Source organism: Borostomias antarcticus (genome assembly GCF_949987555.1).
Source record: "Borostomias antarcticus genome assembly, chromosome: 12".
Lineage (NCBI taxonomy): Eukaryota > Metazoa > Chordata > Actinopteri > Stomiiformes > Stomiidae > Borostomias > Borostomias antarcticus.
The window spans coordinates 26,490,920-26,510,919 of record NC_140245.1 but is presented as its reverse complement, the minus strand read 5'-3'; the positions used below and the strand labels follow the sequence as shown (position 1 = coordinate 26,510,919).

Here is a 20,000-nt window from a genome sequence, read left to right as displayed (position 1 = left end):
CAGTGTTTTCTATACTTCTTAATTATCAAATTTACAAAGGTATTTGCACTAAGAGCTGCGCTTCACTGACAAAGATATTTACCAAGAGGTAAGTTAATAATCTATAAATACAGCATATATAAATCTATAAATAAATACCCTTTGTTTATACTAATACCTGACAATAAAATGCCCATCACTAGCCACTTATCTAGTCAAATGGCTTCTTGTTCATCAGTTTCACTAGTATGTTTCAACATTAGGTTCTATGTCTTACAGTAATACGTGTTATGACGATGTGCTAGTTCTGCTCTATTTCCTTGTATAGGAGAGCCTTAAAGAAGTAATAAAGGGAAAATGCATGTTTAGCCCTGTTTTAAGGTTACCTATGATCATATACAATATAGATATACATTCAGATCAAAACTTTGACAAAACTAGCACTTTTGAGAAAGTCTGATAATTGCTCTACCACCGTTTTGGTCATACATTGGATGTGGGTGGGCACCTTAAAAATTCATTTAAAAAACATGTTAAACTCTCAATTTCAAAGACAAGAAACTCACTGAGGTGTTAGTTGGCGTTCTGACATATAATTCGCCATAAAGTAAGATTCTAGTTCATCTGGAAAGGCTTTTTAAAATATTTAGCATAGAACTATTTAGTCGCAGCACATACGTGTGTAAACTTCCGATTGAACTGATTCCGATCTCGCGCAATGCCTTGAAGTAGTTCCGCTTCCTGAATCCCCTCTGCTGATTGATCTAAACATCTACAACGGTCGCTTCAATACAAGTCAATGGATTTCATAAAATGATCAATAAAACCCTACAGGATTCATACTTTGCACCGAATTTGATGTCAGAACACCAACGGACACCAATTACCCCCTCGGTGAGCTTCTTGTCTTTGAAATCGAGAGTTTAACATGTTTTTGAATGATTTTTCAAGGTGCCCACCTACATCCATTGTATGACCTAAACGGTGGTAGAGCAATTATCAGACTTTCTCAAAACTGCTAGTTTTGTCAACATTTTCATCTGAACCATTGTATATGATCATAAGTAACCTTAAAACAGGGCTAAACATGATCTTCCCTTTACTACTCCTTTAAGGTCTTTTGCCATTGGCTGTCATAAAAGCTTCCCTAATGTGTCTCGCTCTGCTAATCATCCAAACCGTTTTAATATCCGTCTGACTCCACTCACACTCTAGTTATCACTTCCACTGGCATCGATAACCATGGTAACAAAGATGAACTTGAAACACCCCGAGAACTGTGAGGGGGATTTTAAAACGGCTTGGTTGAATCATCACGGCCTCTGACCGGCATCAAGGTCATCAAGGTCATAATCATCATGGTCTCTGACCGGCTAAGCAAGCCCAGTGTTGATCTTGAGAGCGTCCCCTCACCAACCTCCTCTCTTCGTTAAGCACTTCCTTAGAATGCGCTCTGTTGTAAATACAGGTGTTCTGTTCGCTTGTAGTCTGTGTGTGTGTGTGTGTGTGTGTGTGCGTGTGTGTGTGTGTGTGTGTGTGTGTGTGGAGAGAGAGATGGAGAAGGAAAGGGCCGCCCCCTCTCACACGTTGGACTCTATGAAGGAGCGTTTGGGCTTGATGGGGGCGGCGTGGAGGGCGGGGTTGTCCCTGGTCAGGCTAGGCTGTAAGCTCCGCCCATCGGGGTAGTGCTGCAGCGCCGCGGCCTGCCTGGCCTCCTTGTGGAAGAGCCTGTCTCCGTGCTCCCTGCCAGGCTGCTGCTGCTGCCCGTTGGCCAGGCCCCCCGGGCCCCCCGGGCCCCCCTGGTGGGGCGGCTCCTGGTACGAGGCCCAGTGGAAGTCTGCGTCCGGGGCCTGCGCCTGGTACCGGCCTGGGGGCGGGGCGTTCCCCTGCACGCGGACGGCCTTGTCCTTCACGCCCATGAACGGCCGGGGCTTGAGCTCCGGCTTGGCCTTGGCCACGCCCCTGCCCCGCACCGGCTCCGGGCCCCACCCTCGACCGCCGCCGCCGTCCGACAGGGTGCTGCTGCCGGAGCTGGAGCCCCTGGAGCCCGTGGTGTGGCAGCCCGGCCCGGCCCCTTCCATCCTCGCCTCCGCCGTCCCGCCCGCCGCTGCCGGAGACGACCCCTCCGCGCCGCCGGCCCCGGGGTGGGCCGAGAGTCTGTCCAGGGCCCTGGAGAGGCTGGAGGTCTGGGTCTGGTAGGGCTGGACGCACGGGGAGGTGGGTGGGTGGTGGCCGGCGGGGCTGTGGTGGTCAGCGGCGGCGGTCAGAGGGCCGATGTCGATGCCGGAGCCCGGGGGGGGCCTCAGGCTGGGGGAGAGGTGTCTGCCAGGCAGGGGGCTGGAGGGGCCGCACAGAGACAGCGGTCTGCCGCCCACTCTGCCCCCTGTCTGCAGGGAGTGGCAGTTCTGCCGGTTCGGGGCCTGCGGGGCCGGACGGTGCCGGTTCGGCGGGGGACCCTCCTCCAGCGGCGAACCGGGCCCCTGGTCCACTAAAGCGGCGTGGAGGAGAGTCCGGTTGGCTCCTCCGTACGGGTTCTGAGGCCACGCCCCGAGACTCCGCCCTCCGCACTGCGCGGGTTCTCGGCCGGCCTCGTCTCGGCGGTCCGGTTGCGAGGGGCTCTGTCCCTCCGGGCTCCCCTGACCTCGCTGGGCCGGCTCCTCCTCCGGGGTCTGGCGGTGGTGCGGGGGGTCCTGGTTGTAGCCCTGTGGTGTGTTGTTGGGGGGCTGTTGTTGTTGTTGTTGTTGTGGTGGTGGTTGTTGACACTCCTCCTCCACGCGGGCCAGCAGGCGTCTGATCTCTCGGTTGGTGGGGCAGAGGCGCGTCGCCTCGTTAAGATCAGCCAGAGCTGCTGCAAACTGCCTGCAGAGGACAGAGGGGCGGTGCACACACACACACACACACACACACGCACACACACACACACGCACACACACACACACACACACACACATCACGCACACACACACACACACACACACACACACACACACACATCACACACACACACACTCACACACACACGCACACACACATCACACACACATGCACACACGCACACACACGCACGCACACACACACACACACACATCACACACACATCACACAGCAGTTTGGGATCTATTCTTTGAACTGGGTTAAGCCAAATAATAATATTCAAAATAGTTTTGAATACTTTGAATAGTAATATTCAAAGTAAGTATGTAGCCTTGAGAACCAATGGTTCTGGAGCCTAATGGCCTATGAGACTATCACCTGATTCCTTAGTGTGAGGCAAGTAGGCCACACCCCCTGGACACAACGCTAGTATGTAGCAGGGACTCACCCCCAAAACAACCCTTACCCCCTGGACACAACGCTAGTATGTAGCAGGGACTTACCCCCAATACAACCCTTACCCCCTGGACACAACGCTAGTATGCAGGGACTTACCCCCAATACAACCCTTACCCCCTGGACACAGCGCTAGTATGCAGGGACTTACCCCCAATACAACCCCTACCCCCTGGACACAACGCTAGTATGCAGGGACTTACCCCCAATACAACCCTTACCCCCTGGACACAGCGCTAGTATGCAGGGACTTACCCCCAATACAACCCCTACCCCCTGGACACAACGCTAGTATGCAGGGACTTACCCCCAAAACAACCCTCACCCCCTGGACACAACGCTAGTATGCAGGGACTTACCCCCAATACAACCCTTACCCCCTGGACACAATGCTAGTATGCAGGGACTTACCCCCAATACCACCCTTCCCCCCTGGACACAACGCTAGTATGCAGGGACTTACCCCCAATACAACCCTTCCCCCCTGGACACAACGCTAGTATGCAGGGACTTACCCCCAATACCACCCTTCCCCCCTGGACACAACGCTAGTATGCAGGGACTTACCCCCAATACAACCCTCACCCCCTGGACACAACGCTAGTATGCAGGGACTTACCCCCAATACAACCCTTCCCCCCTGGACACAACGCTAGTATGCAGGGACTTACCCCCAATACCACCCTTCCCCCCTGGACACAACGCTAGTATGTAGCAGGGACTTACCCCCAATACTACCCTCACCCCCTGGACACAACGCTAGTATGCAGGAACTCACCCCCAATACAACCCTTACCCCCTGGACACAACGCTAGTATGCAGGGACTTACCCCCAATACAACCCTTACCCCCTGGACACAACGCTAGTATGTAGCAGGGACTTACCCCCAATACAACCCTTGATGCTGAGGGCCAGTCTCAGGGCCACTGAGCTGGTCATATAATATTCATATTAGTATTAGTAATATTCAAAATAGACCAAAACAACATTCCATACTGTAGCTGTCCAGTATGTGTGATCTCAACAAACCCTCTCACTGACCCTCGAAGAGGTGATCAACATCTATCTCCTGCCGAGTCACTGGGTGTATGAATTCTCCAATCTTAACTCGATTGCGAAATGGAAATGAAATTGCATCCCAGTGACGGCGGCGTGGTTCCCTCGGCTCTTAGCCAACCTGCTACTCCGCTTGGCTCTGGCTCGGGCGTAGAACGCCTCGTACGACCTGGGCTTCAGCTCCACAGCCTTGGTGGCAAACTCCTCTGCTATGCCAAAGTCCTGTAGTTTAGACACACACACACACACACACACACACACACACACACACACGGTTTACAACAAGGCAATGAGTGCTTCCTGATTCCCAGATTTCTCATGGAGACAAAAAAAGAGCAGCTTGCGGTCATTAGCCAATCAAATGTATTTTTAGAGGTGCTAATGAATTCCGACTACTAGCAGGTAGTGTAATGATGTGAGGTGACTGAAGGAGTAATCATCATTGCTTAGCTGGAGTGTTAAATAGTGCTTAATGATGCGCACGGCAGCGCACGGCTTTCCTAATGGATGTTTGAGGCAGGCAGAACTGTTCCTAGCTATGACCAATCACACGCCAGAGATCCAGTCTGACTCACTGTAATGGAGTTTAACCCTTTTGTAACCATCTGTGTGTGTGTGTGTGTGTGTGTGTGTGTGTGTGTGTGTGTGTGTGTGTGTGTGTGTGTGTGTGTGTGTGTGTCAGTGAGAATGAGTGTGTGTTGGTAGGAGTATGCCCACCGACACACATTTAGTATTAAAACACACACACACACCTGCACATACATTTATATGCGCATGTAAATATGGGTGTTTTAATATGTGCACATATCTGCAGACTTCTTAGAGTGCAGTAGGGTTCAGACTATGTGCGAACGCATGTGTATTCATTTCTTGTGTGCGTGTGTGTGTGTGTGTGCGCGTGCGTGTTAGTTTGTGTGCCTAGAGACACAGGCTTGTTTTTCAATGAGCTACCCCCTCTCTCATCATAGCTCTCGCAGGTGAATATTTAATGAGCGAAACACATTGTGATTCTGTCCTTGCGGAGGAGGTCAAGATGGCAGCCTTGAATCTTCGGCGCTGAACGCCCTGCCCGGGAGTGTTGAATATTTAATGATGGGTATCATATTAATGTCCAGCCCCCTGCCCCTGGCCCTTATCACCTGCGCTGAGATTTGTGGACCCCCCCACTGCAGGAAGTGTGCGCCGGTAAAATACAGCCCCCGGCCAGAATGGAAGCTAAATATCGCTTCCTTTCGCCCGCGGTGTCACCGAGCGGCGCCCGGGGCCCTCGGCGAGATCGCAGGGCGCATGCGGGTTTCTGTGCTGTGAATCGCAGTGGTCCCGGCCTCTTAGAGAGGCTGGCCTTATCCCATCAGGAGGGCCGGGTCCCATTTGCCTCAGTGACATTTAACAATCTGCTACTACCCCCCCGCCCCCCCCCCCCCCTCCTCTAGTATGAGCTAGCAGCACTCAGCACGTCTGCACACAGCATCCCTCCGACGCTGGACGAGCCTCATGACATCACGCTGGACGAGCCTCATGACATCACGCTGGACGAGCCTCATGACATCACGCTGGACGAGCCTCATGACATCACGCTGGACGAGCCTCATGACATCACGCTGGACGAGCCTCATGACATTACGCTGGATTTCATTCAATCGTCGACGCGACATAGAAATGAAATGCTCTAGATCTGATCGGTGAACGGCGGACGTACGAGGCTGTAAAACCCTCAGGGGAGCGCCGACGCTAAGCACCTCAGCCCCCCTCCCTCTCAAGACGGAGAGGACCAGCTGGTGCTGCAGCCGCCCTTACGTTGGTTTTCCGCCGGCAGCGAGACAGGTTGAGGTAGAGCGAGACCCTCAGCTCTTTGAGAGCCTTCAGGTCGTCCCCGAAAGCCTCGCGGGGGAAGCGCCTCAGGGCGCACTGGTACCTCTGGGCCGCCTCCTTCATCCTCCCCTTCTGGGGAACGGAGAACGGAAGAACACGGTCAGGACACGCCCTCCCCCCCCCCCCAAATCACAACCCTGATTGGCTCTGATCCATGTGACGGGAATGGGAGCGGTGTCCCACCTTGTACAGGAGGTTCCCCTCCTCCATCAGCTTGTGCAGCAGGATCAGGAGGACGTCGGGCTTGGAGGTGGCCATCGCCCACGTCACATGACCTGCGGAGGTAGTGAGATACGATAGGGTAACGCGCGCGCACACACACACACACACACACACACACACAAGCCATCACTGTAAATAAGAATTTGTTCTTAATGATTTTGCCTGGTTAAATAAAGGTTACATAAAAAAAATAAACACATACTCACACACACATACTCACACAAACACACTCTCACACACGCACACACACACACCCGTGTACTCACACACACACTCACACACTAGCACCTGTTATATACTTTAGAGGTTGACCTAGATACTGCACCTGATCGATCATGAGGAGCTGTTTTGTAGCCTTTCAGGTGTCATAAAATGATGGCAGTTCCAAAAGGAGAGAGACAGAGAGAGAGACAGGGAGGGAGACAGAGAGAGAGACAGGGAGGGAGACAGAGAGAGAGAGACAGGGAGGGAGACAGAGAGAGACAGGGAGGGAGACAGAGAGAGAGACAGGGAGGGAGACAGAGAGAGACAGGGAGGGAGACAGAGAGAGAGACAGGGAGGGAGACAGAGAGAGAGACAGGGAGGGAGACAGAGAGAGAGACAGGGAGGAAGACAGAGAGAGAGACAGGGAGGGAGACAGAGAGGAAGACAGAGAGAGAGACAGGGAGGGAGACAGGGAGGGAGACAGAGAGAGACAGGGAGGGAGACAGGGAGGGAGACAGAGAGAGACAGGGAGGGAGACAGAGAGAGAGAGACAGGGAGGGAGACAGGGAGGGAGACAGAGAGAGAGAGACAGGGAGGGAGACAGAGAGAGAGAGACAGGGAGGGAGACAGAGAGAGAGAGACAGGGAGGGAGACAGAGAGAGAGAGAGACAGGGAGGGAGACAGAGAGAGACAGGGAGGGAGACAGAGAGAGAGAGACAGGGAGGGAGACAGGGAGGGAGACAGAGAGAGAGAGACAGGGAGGGAGACAGAGAGAGAGAGACAGGGAGGGAGACAGAGAGAGAGAGACAGGGAGGGAGACAGAGAGAGAGAGAGACAGGGAGGGAGACAGGGAGGGAGACAGAGAGAGAGAGACAGGGAGGGAGACAGAGAGGGAGACAGGGAGGGAGACAGAGAGAGAGACAGGGAGGGAGACAGAGAGAGAGACAGGGAGGGAGACAGAGAGAGACAGGGAGGGAGACAGGGAGGGAGACAGAGAGAGACAGGGAGGGAGAGTGAGAGACGATGTTACAGAGAAATAAAACATTGAGATGACGTCATGGTGAATCTGCTCTGTTCGGTACAAGACGGCCGGTCTTAGATTTAGACTTGAATGCGTGTTTCCACAGCGAGGTGAGGTGAGGTGGTCTCAGTGAGGTGAGGTGAGGTGAGGTGGTCTTCTTACCCGCCTTGGCTCCTTTCTTCAGCAGCGTGACCACCACGGCGCTGCTCGGACCGCCCTCGGCCCGGTCCGACTGCCTGGTACCGCTCTGGTCCGCCACCGCGCCGCTCTCCACCAGGTACTGCAGCTAGGGGGGGAGACGGGTTCGGGAGGAAGGACGGTCGGGTCTCATACCTACTGAATCTATATGGAGCCGAGTGACTCTCCTTGTGAGTCCCAGGTAGTGGTAGCGAGTGGTTGGTCAAACTCACTCCTCAAAGAAGCGCTAACAGTCCCTCCAAGAGGGACGTCCCTGTTGGCGCAACTGTCGGCGCGTCCGCCTCACAAGCGGGAGTTCGCGGGTTCGAAGCCCTTTAACGGGGGTTACATTATACACTACCTATAAACCGCAAGGCCCTTTTTTTTCCCGCTGACCAGCGAAACGAGGGTCCAAGGAAACTGACCGTGTCGGCGTCCCCGCTGAAGGCGGACAGGTCCAGCGGCGTGCGGCCGTTCCTGTCCGCGTGGTCCTTGTCCGAGCCCTTCTCCACCAGCAGCTGCACCGCGGCCCTCTGACCCTTCAGACACGCCCAGCTCAGGGCGGTCAGACCCTCCTTATCCGCGCTGGTCACAGAGGCGCCTGGCATGGCGGCACACACCACACACACACACACACACACACACACACACACACCACACAACCGACACAGAAACACAGTGGAGCCGTGTCCAGAAGTAACACTGCAACCAGATGTTTGGTTGTCTTATGGTTACTTTTTTATTGTTTTTATGTGTAACCATGCAATTGATTAATTAAGTCATTTATTCACTGAATTTAATGGAATATGATGTTTGGATTTAGTATGAGGTTGAGACGAGAATCCGCTCTTTTGGTGATGTTTGGAGGAGAGATGCTGTCAGGAAAGTCTTCAGGGGAAAATCTTCCACTGAACACTGGGAGGTTGAGCTCAGGACCTGGGGTGAACACTGGAAGGTTGAGCTCAGGACCTGTGGTGAACACTGAGAGGTTGAGCTCAGGACCTGTGGTGAACACTGGAAGGAGGAGCTCAGGACCTGTGGTGAACACTGAGAGGTTGAGCTCAGGACCTGTGGTGAACACTGAGAGGTTGAGCTCAGGACCTGTGGTGAACACTGGAAGGAGGAGCTCAGGACCTGGGGTGAACACTGGAAGGTTGAGCTCAGGACCTGGGGTGAACACTGAGAGGTTGAGCTCAGGACCTGGGGTGAACACTGGAAGGTTGAGCTAGAGGACCTGGGGTGAACACTGGGAGGTTGAGCTCAGGACCTGGGGTGAACACTGGAAGGATGAGCTCAGGACCTGGGGTGAACACTGGAAGGTTGAGCTCACCTGTGGTGAACACTGGAAGGTTGAGTTTAGGACCTGGGGTGAACACTGGGAGGTTGAGTTACAGGACCTGGGGTGAACACTGGAAGGTTGAGCTCAGGACCTGGGGTGAACACTGGGAGGTTGAGCTCAGGACCTGGGGTGAACACTGGGAGGTTGAGTTTAGGACCTGGGGTGAACACTGGGAGGTTGAGTTTAGGACCTGGGGTGAACACTGGGAGGTTGAGTTACAGGACCTGGGGTGAACACTGGGAGGTTGAGTTACAGGACCTGGGGTGAACACTGGAAGGTTGAGCTCAGGACCTGGGGTGAACACTGGAAGGTTCAGGACCTGGGGTGAACACTGGGAGGTTGAGTTTAGGACCTGGGGTGAACACTGGGGGGTTGAGCTCAGGACCTGGGGTGAACACTGGAAGGTTGAGGGAAGGTTGAGCTCAGGACCTGGGGTGAACACTGGAAGGTAATCTGGGGTGAACACTGGAAGGTAATCTCGCGGTGAACGTAAGACCATGAGCACAGGGGAAGGATAACGCCTGAACCAAGTTTCTGGCCAGAAAGTCCAAGCTGCCAGACTGAGTCCATGACGGTGCTAGCCACGCCTCTAATCCAGTCCATGACGGTGCTAGCCACGCCTCTAATCCAGTGCCACGTTTGATTACGCAACTACATTGTGATTTGAGGGTGCTTCAAAGGTGCTGAAGCACAAACTAGAGAACAGACCTTTCAAAACCAACTAATGAGAGATGCTTTGCTATGAAGTTTCCATGCCCACGTTGGAGAGACACTTCAAAAAGTGAAATTGTCTACCGGTGGAAGCCAGGCTTTCTCAGATCAAACAGGGGAGCTTATTGCAGTGCATCCAGAAAGTATCCATATCCCTTCACTTTTTCCACATTTTATGTTACAGCCTTATTCCAAAATGGATAAAAATTCTACACACAATACGCCATAATGACAAAGTGAAAAAGACACCGTTTGTGTGTGTGCAAATTTATTATTAAAAATAAAACACTAAAATATCACATGTACAGTATACTGTTTATGTATTCACACCCTTTACTCAATACTTTGTTGAAGCACCGTTGGCAGCAATTACAGCCTCAAGTTGCGCTGCCATTGCACTGTTGGTTGTTGTGAATAATGCTTCTTTATCATTGAAATATAATTGCTGTTTGTTGCACTTCTTCGATATAATCCTGTCTCTGAGGTAAACAGACAAGTCCTTCATCGTGATGCTTGGTTTGTGCTCTGACATGCGCTGTCAACAGTGGGATCTTATATAGACAGATGTGTACCTTTCCAAATCATATCCAATCAATTGAATTTACCACACATGGATTCCAACCAAGTTGTAGAAACATCTCAAGGATGATCAGTGGAAACAGGATGCACCTGAGCTTCATTTTGAGTGTCATAGCAACTGGAGTGAATACTTATGTACATGTGATATAAAAAAAATCTACAAAAGTTTTCACTTTGTCATTATGGGGTATTGTGTGTATAATCTTGAGGAAAAAAATAATTTAATCCTTTTTGGAATAAGGCTATATCATAAAATGTGTAAAAAGTGAAGGGATATGAATACTTTGCGGATGCACTGTATCTGGGTGACTTTTTCCCGAGGGCCAGAGATGCACATGATCATAAAACCAACAATTAAGATACAGAGATGCCTTTCTGGCTTGGGGGGCCTACGCCACGCTATTGTGTTCATCCTCAATGATTGTCGTCATACACAAATCTCCTTGGTGTATTTTTAAAGGACAATGCTCGTTTTTGACAACCTGGACCTTATTTACGACATAACGACGTTTGACTCAACGAGATAACTTTGGTGTAGTTCGGAGACCTGTAGAAGAAATTTAAAATCCAGCGCGAGCCAGTATATCCATGTAATTGGTCGGGTTTGATGACAGATTGATGAAAACAACCGTTTCGCGGCAGAAAATAGATTTTTAGAAACTGCATTCTCGGTGCCCCGACCACCGCCATTACATGGATATACTGCCTCGCGCTGGATTTTAAATTTCTTCTACAGGCCTCTGAACTACACCAAAGTGATCTCGGTGAGTCAAACGTCTTATAATATGTCATAAATAAGGTCCAGGTTGTCAAAAACGAGCATTGTCCTTTAATGTTGTCAAACTAATCAATTAAACAAATATGTCTTACTTTGTATAGCTCAGTGCTACAGAGCAGTAATGTGATCTGTTAGCAGGTCTGGTGTAACGGTGGGATCTGTCCTGTTGACCTCACCTTTAGACAGCAGGAGGTCAACGGTGGTGAGGTGGCCGTTGCTGGCCGCCACCATCAAAGGACTGCGGCCCTGTTTGTCACAGACGTTGATGTCGGCCCCGTGCTGCAACAGCAGCTCTGCAACCTGACAGGGAGGGAGGGAGGGAGGGAGGGAGGGAGGGAGAGACGGGGGTAGAGGAGGAGGGGGGAGGAGATTAAGAGAGACGAAGAAGATGAACGCTTCGTTACAACGTCCCGTCCCCCCCCCACACACACACACACACACACACACACACACACACATACAGAACCCCTATGAGGGCGACCCCTGACCTGAGCGTGACCCTGCCGGACGCAGCTGAGGAGCGGGGCCGCGCCTCTGCGGTTGGGGCGCTCTGCCCCCGCCCCCTGCTCCAACAGGAAGACGCATGTCTCTGTCTGGCCACGCCCTGCCGCCGCACACAGAGCTGAGACAGAGGGGGGGGGGGCAGGAAGAACCAGGAAGAGCAAAGCACGATCAATCCACTCATCAGCCGCCTGTCTGTCATTTGCATACTACAGTACAGTACGTCAAAAAGCAAGACAATAATGATGAGGCGGTTTACACTGGCTAGGCTTTTTACTCATATTTTATAGGTTTTTATAGCAGTTTTTTATTTATCGTTAAATTGACCCATTGAATTGACCCATTGATTCTTGATTTTATTCTGTAGCTCTTCTGTTTCTGGTCTGTTTCTGCTGCTGTAACGCCCAAACCCCCCCTCCTGGAGATCCTAACATTTCTATCTTATCTCAGCTCTTAACATTTGGGATAGTCTGACAAGCCAGCGATATTGAATAGTCTAGACTGAAAGAACACGGGAGCTCCCAGTAATTGGACTGCGCTTCCATCTTCTAACATGCCATCGCTGCTGCTGATTCTAACTGAATCCCTTTCCTTCACACTGGCAGGGTATAAAGAGCAGGCCAGATGTTTTTAACAACGTACACCGGTCCGCATAGTGCACTAGACCAGAGAGAGTCAGACAGTACTTCAAGCAACACCCTGAATATCGAAGCTACTTTCCCTTTGAAGGAATTCAAAGGGAGGTTTTGTCCTGCCGAGCGTGGCAGGTGCACACCAGGTGACGGTGGACGCTTGTTCTCTCCTCCTGTCCACGGCTGTCTGAGCTCCTGATTGGCCGACACACTCTGCCTCACGCGGATGCTGATCAAATACGTTCACAGCTGGCCACAAGATCCTCATTTATGCTCTACTACCTCTCCAGCTGAGATTGTGTGTTGAAACCCTATTCGAACAGACCTGTATCTTATCTAATGTATGTTATATTTGCATTATAATCCTCAAACAATGAGGGGATTTTCAGTGTCCACATACAAACAGCCCAGCAATGACATACAAACAGCCCAGCAATGCTAGCTAGTGATCCCTAACAGCCCAGCAATGCTAGCTAGTGATCCCTAACAGCCCAGCAATGCTAGCTAGTGATCCTAACAGCCCAGCAATGCTAGCTAGTGATCCCTAACATCCCAGCAATGCTAGCTAGTGATCCCTAACAGCCCAGCAATGCTAGCTGGTGATGCCTAAGTGTGTTTCATGCAGAAACAAACCCTTAATAGCAGCAGCAACCCCATTAGACTGCCATTCACTACTGCACCATTCCAGCAAGCAATAAACACTGTTGTCATGTCAGCGACCTTGAGGGTGTGGGTGTGTGTGTGTGTGTGTGTGTGTGTGTGTGTGTGTGTGTATGTCTGTGTATGTGTGTGAGAGAGAGAGAGAGAGAGAGAGAGAGAGATGATTTCTCACAGAGCCCTCAGAGAGGAAAACCAACCTCATTTATCCAGACTAATGAGCTGAGCTCAACACAGTAGAACATTAACATAATACACACACACAATGCAGATAACGGCGCATAATACATACACACACACACACTACAGACAACGACACAATACACACACACACACACACACACACACACTGCAGACAATGACACATAATACACACACACTCTGCAAACGACACATACAGTAATACACACACACACACACACACACACACACACACTGCAGACAACAGCAGACGCATGACAAGCTGAAACAATAAAGGAGGTCTTTCCTCCTGGCAGAGCAGCTCTTAAAAGCATCGCATGCATAAATACACTTTAAAACCTGAATGGTTAACCAAGAACGGCTGTTTATTTAATTGTGCTAGGTAGCGGAAATTAACTGCAAAAGATTGTTTCTTGTTTTCACCCACCTCTAGACACCACTTTAACGACGTTAACGAGCTTTAATGAGCTTTAATCAGGTTTTTATTCACAATTCGCAGGTTGGTGCCAGAAGGCATGATGGGATGTAATTCTGCGTCCCAGTATCTTCCTGTCTCTGTGGTCCTATGAGCATCCTCGCAATCACGCTGGAGCCCTGGAGAGGACGCTCATAAAAGCCTCGTCTGATAATATTACCCCTTCTAATGCAATCACTCAGAAGGATAGTGGAGCAAGGAGGGGTTACGGATCATTTATTGTAATTAGATTAGATTAGATCAAATTAGATGGTATTGATATGAATGCGTTTTCTTATTGCTAATAGACATATATCTCAAACATATGCTTCGGCCAGGCGCGTGGGTGAGGGGGTGTCCCGAGGGGGTGTCCAGAGAAAAAGGGCCCGGAGTCATTTAGAGTCCGGCCCGGCCAATCAGAACCGAGGACCTGCTGTGATTACATTACAGTGGGGTGAATGTAGAAGTGTGTGTCCGAGGCTCGTCTGAGGTCCATGTATGAGACGAGGCTCGGAGGATGTGAGATGTGAAGTCGGCTCGTTTGACAGGTGTTAAGGGTATCCTAACCCCATAACGTTGGGTTTTCAGTGATATCGCACCACCGCAAAAAGCAGCCTGCGCTTTGCTAAATGTGCTTCTGCATCACCGATCACACGATCATCCAATCACATCACACGTACGATATCAGTGAGATAACGACATAATCATTCATAAGCGTGGAGAGAGAACTAGCTGACTACACAGAGGTAACACGGAGAGTGTGTGCTGGAGCATCTAGCCATCGTTGCCCCCGAACTCTGGAACAACGTGCCCCCCCACATTAGGCTGGCCGCAACGCTTCCAGTGTTTAAGTCCCACCTAAAAACATTTTCCCTGGCGTTTTAATACTAAGTATCAGAGTAGCTCTTTCTTATCTTTCATTATGCTTCTATTGTCAACTATTGTGTTGTCTACTGTATTTTTTCTATTGATTGAAATGGAAAGCACTTTGGTCAACGCTTGCTGTTTAAAATGTGCTCTATGAATAAAGTTGGATTGGATTGGATCCAGGCTACATCATCCCTCTTGCCGATCTTGTCGTCTGCCCGTTCAACAAACACGGTGAAGATCTTTCACGCGTCGCCGCTGGTTACTTATCTTCCGTCCGCCGCCCAACCAGACGGAGACGAAACGGCGACGGCGAGAGAAAAGGTAGTTAATGAAAAGAGAGACGCCGTACCCGTCTCCCCCCAAAGAGCGTCAGGACCATCGACCTGCACCGGGACCTGCTCATCCTTCAGCTCCAACAAGCTCCGCACAACCTGCACACACACACACACACACACACACACACACACACACACACACACACACGACGTATAAAGGCAAGCAGCACTGTGTGTGTGTGTGTATGGTATTATGGGGCTGTTTAGTCTGGTCAGTCCCATGGTGACATTAACATACGTGTGTGTGTGTGTGTGTGTGTGTTTATGCTGGTGAGTCCCATGGTGACATTAACATACAGTACGTGTGTGTGTGTGTGTGTGTGTGTGTGTGTGTGTGTGTGTGTGTGTGTGTGTGTGTGTGTGTTTATGCATACGTGTGTGTGTCCCATGCTGGAGGCCCCGGTTAGGGCGTGCTGCACAGCCTGGCTCCTCCCCGCTGAGCGCTGGGGGTCCTTGGGGGTCTCGGGGCCCCAGTCCTGGGCCAACAGGAGGTGGACGATGTCCAGGTGTCCCTTCAGCCCGGCGTGGACCAGGGCGCATTGGCCGGTCTTGTCGACATGGCCCGCCTATGGAAGCAAGCAGGGGACGACGCAAGGGTCAGCGCCAGGGGGGCGGGGCTTCAGCATGTGACCATCGCGCCGCAGGCGGTCTGAACAGTGGACATTTTTAAGCGAGATCCTAAGACTTACCTATTGTCTAGCCTACAGTCATTAGCCAGGGCCTAGAGACACAGAAAGGCAGCCTCCAGCCTGCTTGTGAATCCCTTGTATACTTTGGTATATATGCTTTTATCTACTGTGTGTATGTATAGATGTATATACAGATGCTTGTTGCCCAGCAACTGGCATGGTCTGGTGAAAATCGGTGTTTCTTATGTGGTTCTGCGTGCTACTAACCCTCATCTTCCTCCCCTCTCCCTAGTGCCTCTTCCTCCTACCTTCTAACCAGGTCCAGTGGATGCCCCTCTGTCACTTGCAGACCACCCTGAGTCCGGTAGAGACCCCCGTGTCTGCTGTGGATGTCCAGTGCAGCCACTAACCCAGTCTTCCTCTCTCCTCACTGATCTCTCTCTCTCGTACTCTAAACAGGTCCTGTGGACGCCTCCCTGTTTCCTGCTGACCACCCCCAGATAGCAAGCGGATGTGTAATGATTCTGGGCCATATATGGGCCGGAACTAAGCCACAAGGGCCAGATCTGGCCTGTATATGGCCCAGATCCGCTTGCTATCTGGGCCCTGTGTCTGGTGGAGGTCCCCCGGGCTGCTGCCGTCCCTGTCTCCCTGTCTCCTCCCCGGTGTCTCACCCAGGTCCCTGGAGTCCTCCCCCACCCTTTTCCCGGCCGAGGTCCTCCTAATGGCTCCCCGTGGCTCCTGGAGAGGCCCCCCTGCCGCCCTCGTGTCCAGCTCCGTCCCACTGTGTGTCACCGGCTGTCCCTGTCAAGTCACGCTCCCCCTCCCCTTCTTACCCTTGGCTCTCTGCTTTTTGTCTCCCCACTTCTACTTAGCGGCTAAACACAGTTTACTCTACATTCTTTATGAGCTTGTCTGCTAAGCGCTTATTGTGCTTTGTCATATGATTCACTTAAATATCCTATTATGGACTACGGGGATACATGTAGCTAACACATAATGGCCGACCATATAGGCAACATCTCTAGAACTATTTATCTACTCTACTGTTAGTCATGTCTCTCTTATGAAATATTTAGCCCATGTTTATTGCTCTGTATATGTTCTTAGCCAATTGACAAACATTTTCCAGGAGCTTGCTCGAAGAATTTTTACAGATGACTTTTTGGGACCCTGGGTGAAAGTGTTTATTTTGCTTCCCTCTGGAATTGAAGGAGCTGGATTCTGTCCATCCTCCCGCTGCTCTCTGTGTTTCCTCTGTATATGAAACGCGCTATAAAAATAAAGTTTGATTTGATTTGATATGGAAGCGCTGGTCATTATCAATGGAAATAAAGATGGATGTTTTTATCATAAAAGCGCGACCTTTGCCCCCTTCTTGCAGAGCATGCTGACCAATCCCGAGTGTCCGGCGGCGGCGGCCAGGCAGAGCGGGGTCATGCCGCTGTCCGACGCCCCGTCCACGGGCGCCCCCAGCTCCAGCAGCAGCGCCACCATCTCGCTGTGACCCAGGTGGGCGTGGACCGCCAGCACAGGGGCGCGTCCAATCACCTCTGTGCGCCAGCTCGCACTGGCCCCGCCCAGCATCAGCAGGCGGCTCACCTGTGGACAGAGGCGGAGGTCAGCGTGTGTATGGGAGTGTGTGTGTGTGTGTGTGTGTGTGTGTGTGTGTGTGTGTGTGTGTGTGTGTGTGTGGTTGTGTGTGTGTATGGGAGCGTGTGTATGGGAGTGTGTGTGTGTGTGTGTGTGTGTGTGTGTGTGTGTGTGTGTGTGTGTGTGTGTGTGTGTGTGTGTGTGTGTGTGTCTCCCAGCATGCCTCACTGTAGGCCCCAATGTGGCCATTACATCACAGCATGTCTACAGTTCCATTCTAGCCTATTACATGACATGAGGTTAGGCATATGGGTGTGTGTGTGTGTGTGTGTGTGTGTGTGTGTGTGTGTGTGTGTGTGTGTGTGTGTGTGTGTGCGTGTGTGTGTGTGTGTGTGTGTGTGTGCGTGTCTCACTTTGACGTTGGGTGTGTAGAGGTTCCTGAGGGAGGCGAGTGCGGCGGAGAGGTTGTCTGTGCTGCAGCTCACCCACAAGGCCTGCAGGACACTGGAGGACACGCCCGTCCTCTTACTCTGACCCTGGGAGAGAGAGAGAGAGAGAGAGAGAGAGAGAGAGAGAGAGAGAGAGGGAGGGAGAGGGAGGGAGAGAGAGAGAGAGAGAGAGAGAGGGAGAGAGAGAGAGAGAGAGAGAGAGGGAGGGAGAGAGAGAGAGAGAGAGAGAGAGAGAGGGAGAGAGAGAGAGAGAGAGAGAGAGAGAGAGAGGGAGGGAGAGGGAGGGAGAGAGAGAGAGAGAGAGAGAGAGAGGGAGGGAGATAGAGAGAGAGAGAGAGGGAGGGAGGTAGGGAGAGAGAGAGAGGGAGGGAGAGAGAGAGAGAGAGGGAGGTAGGGAGGGGTGGAGAGTGAGAGATAGGATCAGACAGACAGACAGAGGTAAAGACAGGAAAGTTGCACTGTGAAAGGGATCTTGAATGCGTTTCACAGCCGGTAAAACTCTGGGTCCTAAAGCCCCCCGCTAACAATACCGCACGACCATCACGGATCATTGGGCTCAGATCTCCGTTCAGGCGCGGGCGACCGGAAACTTTGTATGTCGGGCGGAATACCTTGAAGATGTGCGCTTTGAGGATGTGGTGCCCCAGCTCCATGGTCTGCTGCCGGTTCAGCCGGGCCTCTTGCCGGGAGAACATGAAGGCCAGGAGGGCGTGGCCACTCCTGCAGGGAGACACTCCGCACAGCGCCATCTGGTTAGCCCGGCGGAAACCCTGACCCAACCGGCGCACTGGCCAGTACGTTAATAACGTCACCTCGTCACGGTCATCAGCAGAAATATCAGTAATCAGTAATCATCATCATTAAAGCAATACATAGCGTATTCTCCGGTTTTCTCTGAACTGCGCCCCCACAGGCTCTGCGAGTAAGTGCACTGTCGTACTGTCGTAACGTTATCAGATTGTCTTTTTGTTTTTCTCGCTTCCTCCGTGATGTTTCGCTTCGGTTTTCTCACCTCCGCCATGATATCATTGAGCTAAAAAACACATGATATCCATAGACGCCTGAATAGTTAGCTACTACTGTGTGGTTTAAGCACAACGTTGTGCATTCGCACTTCGACTGAATGCTGCGTCCCGGGGGCGCGAGTTTTAAAAGGTAATAAATGTCAATGTATTATCTTTCTGAGTAGACTGGACGATTCAGCTTACTTTGAGTAAATCGAATTGGAGAATTAGCACCAGACATGTTTGTAAAGGTCCAAATATCGCGATATTGCTTTAATGTCATCATTATTCGCTACCCATGATGGAAAAAAACATCACAATAAGTGTCGGGGCCAATAGGCTATATGCACAACTCCACTACTTCCTGAAATTAGACATGCTTCTCTATTTCCTGTCCTACACTATTGGATGAAGTGATTAATCAGGTGTGCCTGACTGCAGCACAATGATCAGGCACACCTGAATAATCATTTCATTTCATCACTATTTACTGGAGTTGTGCATATAGCCCATAGACTGCACATGTAAAGCAGGGTGAGTAAGTTAGTGGCATCCATTCTTTGAAAATAAGCCTGGGAGAATCTGTTAACTGCTAGCTACGGGCTAATTAGCTTCTCTACTGTACATCAAGCACCTAGCCTGCAGTAATGCTACTAGCTTTGTAGCTTTGTGTGTCGGCGCTGCTGTAAACTGATGTGTGGAGGGAGGTGTGGAGTATCGTGTTTCTTGTTTTCTTATAACATTATGGTACAGCAGCCTGCAGGCCGGTTTTCTGTATGTTTTAAGAGCCATCTTCTTCAAGCTAATGTCTTATCTATGAACACACAACAGGACAAGCTTTGTTTGTGGGACATCTGAGGCGTGGTCTTAAGTAATCAGGCAACCTTATTAGTATTCTCCGCGTGATTGACAGGTCGGAAAGGTCTATTCCATGTCAACTGTATTCAATTAAACTTCTTGGGACGAGAAGCTGCTGTCATCCCAGATGTGACCATAACTTCCCTTTCCGACCTAGGCCAAAGCTTCCGTTTGACCTTTGACCTTTGACCTTGGGGACTAACCTGGGGTCACAGAGGAAGTCTGTGCTCTCCCCGTCTGCCCTCCACACCAGCCACTCCCTGAAGGACGTGTGACAGAGCATCCGCGTGCCGTCCCTACGCCGCACCTACGGACAGGAAGGACAGATTACAGTACGTTACAGTACATTATATTACATTACAGTACATTATATTACATTACAGTACATTACAGTACATTATATTACATTACAGTACGTTACAGTACATTATATTACATTACATTACAGTAGCTTAACGGCTTCGGCCGTGACCAAGGCAAAGCAGCGGGTGTGGGAGGAGTTCGGAGAAACCATGGAGAAGGACTTTCGGTCGGCACCAAAGTGTTTC

General features: G+C 51.1%; 2 protein-coding genes across 2 annotated transcripts in view; one reads left to right on the top strand and one right to left on the bottom strand.

Annotated features, from left to right (window-relative positions):
* The window catches only part of wdsub1 (WD repeat, sterile alpha motif and U-box domain containing 1), an 11,565-nt gene extending 10,596 nt beyond the window's left edge, over positions 1–969 (top strand). The window contains exon 12 of the mRNA XM_084447130.1: positions 1–969. This exon is cut by the window's left edge and continues 1,348 nt beyond it. The gene's annotated coding sequence lies outside the window, so the exon portion shown is untranslated.
* Positions 968–20,000, bottom strand: part of LOC311315854 (protein TANC1-like) — a 29,544-nt gene continuing 10,511 nt past the window's right edge. Inside the window, exons 5-19 of the mRNA XM_084446553.1 lie at positions 19,656–19,759; positions 18,202–18,310; positions 17,555–17,677; positions 16,914–17,150; positions 15,294–15,485; positions 14,934–15,015; positions 11,758–11,891; positions 11,446–11,569; positions 8,288–8,463; positions 7,848–7,971; positions 6,786–6,815; positions 6,422–6,513; positions 6,164–6,310; positions 4,488–4,588; positions 968–2,838 (exon numbers count right to left, since the gene is read on the bottom strand). Of these exons, the coding sequence (XP_084302679.1) occupies positions 1,560–2,838; positions 4,488–4,588; positions 6,164–6,310; positions 6,422–6,513; positions 6,786–6,815; positions 7,848–7,971; positions 8,288–8,463; positions 11,446–11,569; positions 11,758–11,891; positions 14,934–15,015; positions 15,294–15,485; positions 16,914–17,150; positions 17,555–17,677; positions 18,202–18,310; positions 19,656–19,759 (3,054 nt within the window). The 3' untranslated portion in view covers positions 968–1,559. The remainder of the gene's footprint in view (positions 2,839–4,487; positions 4,589–6,163; positions 6,311–6,421; positions 6,514–6,785; positions 6,816–7,847; positions 7,972–8,287; positions 8,464–11,445; positions 11,570–11,757; positions 11,892–14,933; positions 15,016–15,293; positions 15,486–16,913; positions 17,151–17,554; positions 17,678–18,201; positions 18,311–19,655; positions 19,760–20,000) is intronic.